The sequence below is a fragment of the Festucalex cinctus genome, chromosome 13, assembly GCF_051991245.1.
Source record: "Festucalex cinctus isolate MCC-2025b chromosome 13, RoL_Fcin_1.0, whole genome shotgun sequence".
NCBI lineage: Eukaryota > Metazoa > Chordata > Actinopteri > Syngnathiformes > Syngnathidae > Festucalex > Festucalex cinctus.
The window spans coordinates 9,563,133-9,574,814 of record NC_135423.1 but is presented as its reverse complement, the minus strand read 5'-3'; the positions used below and the strand labels follow the sequence as shown (position 1 = coordinate 9,574,814).

At 41.5% G+C, this 11,682-nt stretch overlaps 1 protein-coding gene across 2 annotated transcripts in view; it reads right to left on the bottom strand.

Annotated features, from left to right (window-relative positions):
* Positions 1–63: 63 nt before the first annotated feature.
* The window catches only part of ltbp4 (latent transforming growth factor beta binding protein 4), a 60,588-nt gene continuing 48,969 nt past the window's right edge, over positions 64–11,682 (bottom strand). For both annotated transcript variants that reach the window (XM_077542112.1, XM_077542113.1), the window contains 19 exons: positions 11,526–11,639; positions 11,319–11,438; positions 11,109–11,228; positions 10,806–10,931; positions 10,347–10,481; positions 10,143–10,265; positions 9,917–10,051; positions 9,711–9,836; positions 8,265–8,408; positions 7,045–7,296; positions 6,895–6,966; positions 6,624–6,752; positions 5,035–5,175; positions 4,270–4,422; positions 3,939–4,022; positions 3,398–3,506; positions 1,753–1,952; positions 515–667; positions 64–439 (listed from right to left, as the gene is read on the bottom strand). In XM_077542112.1, the coding sequence (XP_077398238.1) occupies positions 297–439; positions 515–667; positions 1,753–1,952; positions 3,398–3,506; positions 3,939–4,022; positions 4,270–4,422; positions 5,035–5,175; positions 6,624–6,752; positions 6,895–6,966; positions 7,045–7,296; positions 8,265–8,408; positions 9,711–9,836; positions 9,917–10,051; positions 10,143–10,265; positions 10,347–10,481; positions 10,806–10,931; positions 11,109–11,228; positions 11,319–11,438; positions 11,526–11,639 (2,579 nt within the window). In that variant the 3' untranslated portion in view covers positions 64–296. The remainder of the gene's footprint in view (positions 440–514; positions 668–1,752; positions 1,953–3,397; positions 3,507–3,938; positions 4,023–4,269; positions 4,423–5,034; positions 5,176–6,623; positions 6,753–6,894; positions 6,967–7,044; positions 7,297–8,264; positions 8,409–9,710; positions 9,837–9,916; positions 10,052–10,142; positions 10,266–10,346; positions 10,482–10,805; positions 10,932–11,108; positions 11,229–11,318; positions 11,439–11,525; positions 11,640–11,682) is intronic.

The following is an 11,682-nucleotide window of genomic DNA, read 5'->3' as shown; positions in this document are numbered from 1 at the left end:
TGCTAAATTGACGTGGCTTCTTGACTGCATTACAAAATCTAAAAGAGTGAAGGAAATCATTCATTTGGAGTGAAAACAGTTTTACTTTCAGTGTCACTGTTGAAAAACAAAAACTGTTAACAATACTAATTAAGCAAATTCTATTAGCGTCTTAACTGGGCTAACAGAAATGCTAACGCTAAACTCTGCTTCCACCTCCGCTCGGACTTCCTGAAGGTCGTTCGAGTCCAGCTCATATGCTGCAGTGTTAGCGTGTCCACACCGCTTTGGACCGGCTCCATCCGGTCCAGTCTAGTCTAGGCGGGCACGCAGTGGTTGAGCCTGCGCGACATGACGTAGCCGCGCTGACACACGCATCGGAAGGAACCGTCCGTGTTGACGCAGCGCGAGTTGACGCAGGGGAAGTCCACGTCCGCGCCGCCCTCGCACTCGTTGACGTCTGCCAACAAAAGGCAACAACTGTCTGTTAACGAGGCGGGCCGACAACCATCTTTGAAACAGGCACGAGCCTCACCGATGCACGTCATGGTGGTGGCGTCCAGCCGGTAACCGTGGTAACAGTCGCAGGTGTAGCCCTCATCCAGGCGGATGCACGTGCCGTTGTCGCAGCCGTCAAGAATCCCGCAATCGTCCGCCGCGCTCAGGCCGGCGAACGCGTCGTAGCGCCCTGAAAAGCGCACGTACGGGATGATGTCATAACCGTTGCACTCTATTTGGAGGCCCAAATGTTTTTTTTCCCAATTGAATAATAAATCAAAATGGTGTCAAAAGGAAGCGGGGGATTGACTTTCCCTTTAATGAAATGCCAAAATATTGGGGGGAGGGGGTGAGGAAAAATCTGGGAACCCCGCTAAAAAGGTTCCCACATTTAAAATGGTAGAAAATAATTTTTTAATACTGGATGATATTACACACAAATATTGGAAATAGGAGTGTGATGATATACCGATATCAGGATAAATCGTGATAATTTGTCTCACGATAGATTATTGATATGCCTACGTAATTATCGCGATATTTGTAGTTAATATTCAGCCACTATAATGGCTCCATTGTTCATTACTTATTGAGCAATTACTTGGCGGGCCACTTGCCTCATAACAGTGGTGGGGAAATGGACGGAAGTTTTCAGGTGAAAAAGACTCATGAGCTTGGTTTTATATTTATATATTTTTTTATTATTATTATTATATTATGATTTTTTTTATATTATTATTATTATTATTATTATTATTATTATTATTATATTGTAGATTATCGTGGATTTATGACCTGACCAATATATCGATGATCGCGGTATCGTCATATCGTGAGATAATCGTTATTGTGAGCCTTGTATCGCGCATCGTATTGTATCATGAGGTACCCAGAGGTTCCCACCCCTAATTGGAAAAATGGTGAATAGAAATGCCAGAAAAAAATGAACAATATTCGACCAAAAATTTATTATTATCAGGGAAAATTGAAGGAGTGGGGGGATGTCAGAATTGAACCCTCCTGTTATGTTGCAGTGCAGGTCAAATTAATTCACCAGGTTGGAAAATCTGCTATTGTTTTCCATTTTCATTTTATTTTTTATTTTTTAATATTAAAAACATTGCATTGCGTTATATGATATATATATTTTTTACCATTAATCATTAGAATGGGTCACATTGACCCATCATATTTGTGAAGAAACAAACATGGGTAGTAAGACTTAAAGAAAACAAATGAAACAAAAAAAATCTCTTTGCAATGTTGTGCACTCACGCTCATACAGCCTCCTGGGGGAGGCGGGAGGGGGGAACGGCGGTCCGCGCCCCCAAGATTCGCCCTCCTCCTCGTCCTCGTCCTCGTCGAAAGGTAGCGGAGCCAAGCGGAGAGGAGGCGCGCCCGGCGGCGGCGGTCCGGCTCCGAACGGACGGCGCAAGGGCGAGCCGTCGTAGTCTCTACCCGGGTAATAGCCCACGCTGTGTGCAACACAACACGCAATCATTTGGGAAACTACAGGCACTTGTGTACTTGAAAATAAACAATTACTCAAAAAAAAATATACAAAAACAGAAACAAAACATTAGATGAGAAATACAAAAATATGAGAAAAAATATGACTTTAAATATATAATAAATATGTACCGTAATAAATAGTACTTCAAAGAGATACTTGACTCATTCAGATATTTTCAGCAAGAAGTTCATCTTGTATATTTGAAAATTTGATTTTTTTTATGTACAACTAATACTTTTTGCCACTTTTTGTCGACTGAAAATGACATCATCATGGCTCTGTTTGCAAACGTCACATGACCAAAGCCAGAAAACAGGTGAGCTGTGATTGGTCGTTACCTGTTACCCGAGCACCTGTGATGTTATTTTCAGTCGACAGCAAGTGGCAAAATGTGTTTTTTAAGCTATTAATTGTACATGAAAAAATAATAAATTGGTCGAATTAATTCTAGCTAAAATATGAACTTTTTCTTGTTGAAATGGATAAGTGTGTTAAGTATCCCTTTAAAATTGTATTTAAAAAAATGGAAACATATGAACTGGAAAATACATAAATATTCAGAGTAAAAGAGTAAAGAAAAAAATGGGTCAGTTGAAAAAAAGTTACTCATTAAAAATGCACAAGTCTTATATGAAAAATGGAATACACAAATGTTACAAAATAATATATATATATATAATATAAATATAAATACAAATATGAGGACAAAATGAAAATATTACAGAATAATATGTAGTGAAAAAAATGTGTGATATTAAATTCAATAACTACTAAAATATTAGATTAGATTAGATTAGATAGATAAAACCCTAAGTGTTAAAATAACCATATTTTTCATGTTTTAAGAATTGTATAATGGGCAGGACCCTTGTGAGGATTAAGCGGTCAAGAAAATGGATGGATGGATAATGGACAGGAAGCACTACTGTGGCACAATGACTGTTGCCCCTATTTTCCTGTAAAGTGAAATAATGTTGGCGCGGTCGGGCGGGAAACTAACTTTTGCTCTGAGCATGACATCATGCTCATGATCCTGGCCGTGCGCGTCGCTGGCGTCCATTCCGAGTTTCGCCAGAGGGGTCACAAATGTGCAAAAACGCTGAATCCTGCGTCATGGGCCTTTAAAACCAATTTTCCCGATTTCACGAAAAAAAAAGAAAAAAACTCTCCCCTTTTAAAAATACTAATTAAAAAATAAAACTTTACTTAAATAATGATTTAATTAAACCGTATGACATAAAAGTTCGATAAAAATGTTCCCCAGTAAAAGTTTTAAAAAGACAATTTAAATGCAAATATATTGAAGTGAAAAGTGAGCTGAGGCAGAAATTCTTTGGCCAACCACAAGCGTAGCAATCTTTGACAATCAGTGTTTTGTTTTGTTTGTGTGCGTGTCTTTGTTCCTACTCAAAGCGTGGGGGGCCAGGGTAGGTGTCATCGTCACTGCCGCCCCCTACTGGAGAGTAGTCGTCGTAGTCGGTGGCGGGAAGGACATCCGGGGGGAAAAATGGGGGACCTTGGGGGGTAGACATAAATCATAAATAACCTCAGTGAGCCACTAGCTGCTTCAACAAGTTGAAGAACTAAGTTATGATTACAGTGAACATCTCCAAAATGAGGTCATGTGTGCGCCGGATGGACAATGACAAAAAAAAAACTGTGTATGATTGGCATGTTTTTGTATATGAAATTAATATTTTAATAAATAACAATTGTCAATTTTTATTTTGTAGTTTATAATTAATCGAATGAGAAGCTCAATCATTGAAATCAAATATGAGAGTCAAAACGTCAGAACATGCAACCACCATCCTCATCAGTAGGTGGCAGTAAGGAGCCATTAAGCTGCTTTGCCAACCGTCAATGGAACAACAGGGAAGGAGAATACATTAGGTACACCAGTGTGAGTGGGAAAAAAAATAAAAAAATAAAATAAATCAGTTTGTACCTCTTCCTGGTCCGAGCGCTTCCGGTCCAGGCGGGTCAGGGAAGACAGCAGGAGGGAAAGAACTGCACAGGCTGCCAAAGTCATCTGTGGAAACAACAGACATCATCATCATCATAACTTGAATCAAACAGCACTTTTTATGTTTAGTGCCATCTAGTGGTGAAATATATAATATATAACTACAGCATTTGGCACGCTAAGGAAACCCATGTTATGTTTGAATAAATAAATGACTGTAAGCAGCCGATCATTTCGCGCACTGTTTTGAAGTCCCTCGCAAAAACAAAACAAAAAAAAGGACAAAAAAAAAAGGAAAAGCGGAGCTCGCTACCAGAATCGGTTTGCGGGCACAGCGCGCACTCCATGCCCCAGCCCTGGCCGTAGAGACAGCAGCAGTCGCTGAAGGTGACTTGCGCCCCCAGCAGGGGGCTCTGGCACATCAGATCGGCACTCACCGTCTGCCAGCACACCGACAAGTTCTCATCTGCACACACACATATACATATACATATATATATAGTCAACATCAATTGTTAAACATATTGATATCGCTCTGTCATACTACTTGGACAAAAAAAAATAAAAATAAAAAAAGCAATTGCGTTTACATTAGCTTCAGAATTGCACAAGATGCAAATTGTGCAAAAGTAACACTTTCATAAGGTCATGTCCTCCATTTTTTTTAAAGACACGGATCTAACTGAAACTGCATTTTACATTTACAAAATTAACTAAAACTAGCTATAATTATGGCGAAAATATCCTCCATTTTAGTCTTTGGTAATTACTATAATTTTACTCAGCCAAAATGCAGCGCAAGGTAATAAATGCGTTACTTTTTTCCATGTTACCATGGTGTTTATTAAATATTGCACACAAATATACACTTTTTAAATAACAAAAACTATTACTAAAACTAACTAAAACAAAACAAGCATTTTTTTTTAAATAACTAAAGCTAATAAAAACTAACAGAGCCGCCCTGAAAACAAATTAAAACTAACTAAATAAAAAAATAATAAGAATAAAAAAAACCTCAAAATGAAATAAAAACGAACTAAAATAAAAATTCACAAACTCGAATAACGTGACGTACCGAGGGTGAGGTGAGAGGCGTTGACGCACTTTCGTTGCGTGTTGTCCAGCACGAGAGGCGGCGGGCAGCTGCAATAATATGAACCCAACGTGTTGACGCACGAGCCTCCCTCGCAGCTCTCCTGCTCGCACTCGTCCAGATCTGAATGCAAACACAAAAAAAGCTGAAACTGTGGCTGAATGGAAGGAAAATACAACAATTAAAAAAAAATCCGTCAAAGAATAAAAAAACTGTCAAGTTAGGAACGGTTCAATGTAAAACAAAACTTTGCCTGTTGTCTGACAGATTTCTGTTGCTGTTTGGAATCACAACATTCAAAACTGACGCTTGAGGAAGCGGAGGAAAGCAGCCAACCACAAACAAGCAAGAAAGCAACCCACCAATCAGGAGCAGATGTTCGGACAACTGAATTTGCATGTATTGAATATTGAATATATATTGTAGTTTGCCCCCACAGGCAGCTTGGATAGAAGGAAAAGGTTGTTGAGTCTCCGCCCAGAAATGTCCCGGTAAAGCCAAAACAAATCCTTCCGACTACACCTTGAAAGGCTTGAACCTGGTTGGCTGCTGTCCTCGGCTTCCTCGAGTGTCAGTTTTGAACGTTGCGTTTACAAACAGCAACGGAAAACCGTCAGACGGTACCTTTAAAAAAATAACACATTACAAGCATTTGTTTGTTTTTAACTCGAGCCAAAATGGCCGCCTCACCTCACACAATGCAGCACAGCTTTTGTGTTGCATCGCAGGATGTGGCGGACATTTTTTTTTTTTGGGGGGGATACCCAAAGCACGACCAATGGATATTTATGTGCCATCATACCAACAAACCCCAAATAGTCGATAACCCGAGGTCACTTTTCTTTTCTATTGTCCAGAAACCAAAGTGATTGTGATCCCGGTTCCCGGTTATGTTTGTGCATGTTGCTACATTTAATTTGTTACTCTAATTTGAGACTAGTTGATGTTAGCTTGTCTACTGTGTTTATGTTCATCAAGCTAGCTGACTTTTGGTTTGACAAAAAGGTATGCTTTAGTAGTCGTCAGCTGACATCATTACTTAAAAAAATAAAAAAATAATAAAAAAAAAACGCACCAGTCAACCCAAAAGCCTAAGTACTTTTAAGTACTTTTTTTTCCTTTACACCACAGTCCAACCTTTATACTCGGTGATGCTATTTAAATCAAATGAATTTAATTTCCCCGTTAGCGTCACTCGTGACCGAATGTTTTCTTGATGACGCGTAGAGCGGCTGTTGAAATGGAGGGTGAGGCGAGGCGCGTGAAAGACTTGATGATGTCACCGTGGAAATCACGCACGCACGCCGCCAGGTGGACAATGACAACATGTGTGAGGGACTTTAACAACTTTCCTCATGTGACTTTTTATGTCTTTCCACAACACGCACACACCCTGTTAAACAGAAATGCCGTTTATCCTCCAAAAAGCCAACAAAAAAGCTTTACATTGGACTTTTTTCTTAGTGAGGAAATCACTCTATAATATTCTGCACCTTATAAACGTCGCAGCTTATCAGTAGAGCACAAATATTGCAAAAGTTTGAAGGGAAAAGAAGTGCTTGCATGCGTACCGACACACTCGAGTAGCGCCACGTTGTAAACAAATCCGCTGGAGCAGTAGCAGTTGTAACCTGGAATGTTGTTGACACAAACGCCGTTCTTGCACACCTCCGGATGGAAGCGCTTGCACTCGTCCACATCTGACGCACAAACAAAAACAATGAAAAACATTAGGACACAACACTTCATTTAAATGGTGTTGAAATTGAACAAAGTTGCTCAATTGCCTGGAGACCAATCCGTCTGTTGTCGTAGCTAATAGCCAAGTATAAATGTGGTCACCTGTGTAGCTGAAGTCGGCCTCCCCGCCGGTCACGTATCCTCGCCCACTGGGACACAGCGACAGGAAGTCAGCTGCACACACAAGCACAAACTCACACATCACGCGTGACGTCACGGCCTCCGACGCGACGCCGACGGGCGGGCTCTCACCCGAGTGGTCGGGGGGGCAGGCCTGATACAGGCAGCCCAGGCCCCAACCCTCCCCCAGGGTGCAGCAGCACTCCTGCCGGCTGATGTTGGCGGCCAGCAGGCTGCACGACGACGAGCCCACCTGGAAGTAGCACTCGTGCAGCTCGTCGGGACGGGGCGCCGGCACCTCAAAGGCGCCCGCGTGGATGGATGATGATGATAATGATAATGATGATGATGATGATGATGAGGAAGGCTGGATGGGGAAAGCCGCTGCGGTGGAACAAGAAAGTAGACTGTCACGTGATAGGGTCGTTAGATAGTCAACACAATACATTTGCAAACATAGCACTGTATTGCTAATTGGCGCCATCTGGTGGCAACTTGGTGCCAAATAAACTGTGACGTCAGCCGAGGTCCATTTAGGGGGGGGGAGTCATCCTTTGCCACCATCTTGTGGGGGGGGGAGTCATCCTTTACCACCATCTTGTGGCATCTGTCAGGAATTACAATCTGATTTTGAAATGTACTGAATTGCCACCGACACTATTTTTTGCTACATAGTAGAAAACCAACATCGTTTGCACTCCTTATAAATGATGTATGAAAAATAAATCAATAAATAAAAAAAATATATATACAGGTATATATATATATATATATATATATATATATATATATATATATATATATATATATATATATATATATATATATATATATATATATATATATATATATATATATATATATGAAGAAAAATCAACACGCATACATACATACATACATACTACATGTATGTATGTATGCGTGTCGATTTGTACTGTGTATATTTTGTGTGTATGAAAGTATCATTGCATGAGGTAGATTGCTATGCATAAAAACAAGTCAATGTAAACAACTCAATTTGTTTGAAGAGATTTCTTTAGTAAACAACCCAATTTGGGTCAAAAATTGGACCTATTAACAATTTCCTGAGTTGTTATGCACACAACAACCCGTTTTTTTTTGTACGAAATAACCCAAAGTTGGTTAAAATTGACCCAAGTTACTGTTTCGACCCAGCGGTTTTAAGGGTGTATTGTCGTATTCACCTACACGTGTTGGCTGTGTCTTTAAACGGGCGTGGACAATCAAGTGAAATTCAGGTTAGCCGGCGACAGTTCACGCCTTGCCCACGGGCCAGGGCATTGCGCGCAAACGTGTGAGTGGAGTTAAGTGGAATGAGCGTGCGCGGATACCTGGCGGCAGCGCGCTCACGCATCGTCGAGCGTCCGAGTCAAAGTCTTCCCCAGGCGCGTCGCACTCGCACGTGAACGAGCCCTCCAGGTTGGCACAGCGAGCCCGACCGCACACGCCCGGCATGGACGCGCACTCGTCCTCATCTGGAACACGCACGCATAAATAGAAGATTGTAAAAATGGGCGTGTTTGAATCTCCTTTTCCCATTGGAAGGCTTCCTTTTTTTTTTTTTTTTTCTGCTCAGCTTTCATGAGCCGCGTGTTTTGCCATGCGGGTCTTCCCACAGCCATGCTTATTATAGTAGAATTATTGAAAGTCTTTGGGAGTGTAAAAGGATGTTTTGGACTTGATTCAAATTTGAATTTTTGGTTGAGGTTATTTTTTGTCATGTTGAAAATTACATTTTTTGAAAAAATATGGTCCTAGGAATAAGCTGATAGAGGAAAAAAAATTATTTCTTGCTTGCATTTTGATTATTATTATTATTATTATTATTTACAATTTGGTAGTATACAATATAGAATAAACTGATAGTGAGGAACAACAAAATCTTATTTTTTTTGCTTTATTGTGATTCTTCTTCTTATTATTATTATTCACAATTTGGTAGTAGGAATAAACTGATGGTGAGAAAAAACAAAAAAATCTTAATTAAAAAAAAATCTTAATAATCTTTTATTTTGAAAAAGCTTTGGTAGTAGGAAAAAGCTGATAGTGGAGAAAAAAATCTTAATTTTTGGCTTTTATTTTTATTTTGACTATTATTATTATTATTTGTATTATTATTATTATTGTTAACAATTTGGTAGTAGGAATAAACTGATAGTGAGGAAAAACAAAATCTTAATTTTTGGCTTTTATTTTGAAAAAAAACAACTTGGTAGTATGAATAAGCTGATAGTGGAGAAATCAGTCTTAATTTTTGGCTTTTATTCTGATTATTATTATTCATTTATTTTACAATTTGGTAGTAGGAATAAGTTGATAGAGGAGAAAAGTTTTAAAATCTTAATATTTGCCTCTTATTTTGAAATATTGGAAAAAAAAATGGAACTAGGAATAAGCTGTGAGATGGAAAAAAACAAAATCTTAATTTTGGTTTTTATTTTGATTTTTTTTTTTTTTTATAATTTTTTTAATACGAATAAGCTGATAGAGAGAAATAATGTTAATTCTAGGGCTTCTATTTTGAAACTTTGAAATCACAATTGGTAGTAGGAATAAGATGAACAGTTTAAAAGTTGCAACAGTTTGGATCAGACAAAAAAGGTAGAACTTAGTAGAGGAAAAACAACAAAAACAACAAAAATCTTAATTTGGGGCTTCTATTTTTGAAATTTTGAAAGCACAATTGTTAGTAGGAATAACCTGAACAGTTTAAAAGTTGCAACAGTTTGTTTCAGACAAAAAAAAAAAAAAAAAAAGGATCCATGCAGTCCACGTACCCACACAGGAGTTCCCGTCGGGCGCGGATGTGAAGCCCGGGTCGCACAAGCACTCGTACGTCCCCGCCACGTTCCGACAGACGGCGTGCCGTCCGCAGGCCGACCCATCGGCGCACTCGTCCACGTCTGGCATAGGAGGAGACACGTACGTTCGTTTGGTACTTGCCGGTCGGTCAAGGTTGGAGGCGACGGATGGTCAAACTGACCGTGACAGCGTCCGTCGGCCGAGGCCTGGAAGCCCGGCTGGCAGGAAGTCAGGCAGCGGTACGAGCCGATGGTGTTCTGGCAGCGCTGATTTCCTCCGCAAACCGAAGCGCCGGACGACGAGCACTCGTCCACATCTGGGAATACAAACACGCACATTTCGATCCAGACTAGGTCTGCCACTATCAGCTCATGTTTGTGTATTTTTATGTCAAGGTTTGTGTGTACCAAGGCAGGCGTTATTTTCCGGGTTGCTGGCGAATCCCTGCCGGCATCGGCACGTGAAGGACCCTTCGGTGTTGACGCACTCGCCGTCGACGCACACGTTGGACCTCGCGCACTCGTTCACGTCTGCGGCAGACAGCCGACGCGTCTTACAAATTGCCCGTACAGCGTCGCCGCGGCAACCGCCGGAGAAGAAGTCGTACCTACCGATGCACGTTTTGTTGTTGCCGTCGCCCTCGCTGAGTGCGTACCCTTGAGGACACACGCACTTGAACGAGCCTGGCGTGTTGACACACTCTCCCGTGGGGGGGCACCAGTTCTCCTCCACGCACTCGTCAATGTCTACACACGCACACGCATACACACTCATGCTTTTCTTTGTATCATCGTGGGGACTTCTCATTGACATAATTGCCTTTCCACAACCTCAACCATTAAAACATGATTGCCGACCCCCATTCCTTACCCTAAACTCAAACATAACCCAATTCAAACTAATCTAAAAGCAAGTCTTTACCCTCAAAAAGAGGTCTGAACTTGTGGGGACCCCCAAAATGTCCCCACAATTTCAACTCGGTCCCCACAATGGTAGTTAAACCTGGAAAAACAAGCCTGAATGGGGCCCCACAATGTAGCATAGACAAAGGCCGAGTCAAGCGGACTCACCTCTGCACGGTCGGCCCCGGCCGAAGGTCCGATAGCCCGGTTGACAGTCGCAGCGGTACGAGCCGACCGTGTTGACGCACACGCGCTCCGCCGGGCACGTGGACGCGCTCGCGCACTCGTCCACGTCTGTGCGACAAAATGAGGGCCGACGTGTGAATGAAAATTGAAAACAAGTAAATAGCACCCGACAGTAAATGTTCAATTTTCACTTCTCTTGGTTTGAATTTCAAAGACAAAGAGATCAAATGTGAAAATGTCAATCAATAGTTTGTACTGCCTGTGTGTGTGCATGTTTGTGAGTACCTTCACACACGCCATTGGTAGCCCGGTAACCTTGGCGACAGTCCACACACTTGTAGGACCCCTTTGTGTTGACGCACTGGCCGCCTGGACACATCGCTCCGTCCTCACACTCGTTCACATCTGTTCAAGACAGCAGATACATACGTATGCATATTTCTGTGTTTATGTGTGTGTAGACTGTGCACGCATATCTGTGTGCACGTGTGTTACCTGTGCACTGTTTGTTGGTCAGTTTGTATCCCGGGCGACAGGAAACACAACGATACGAGCCCACAGAATTGACACACATCTGACCTGGACACTGAGACGGATCCGCACATTCGTCCACATCTGTACAAAACATATGCGCACACATGCAGGTCGCCATGATGACCTCATTGACTGTGTTTCATGTTGTGTAACATGTGATGTTGTCACCTGCACAGGTGTTGTTGGTGAGCTGGTAACCGTGGCGACAGAGGCATCGGAAGCTTCCGGGGGAGTTTTCGCAGCGTCCGTTGGCGCATGGAGCTTGAACACATTCGTCAATGTCTGGGGGGGACGGATTTACATACCGATAAAGATTAAAAAAAAA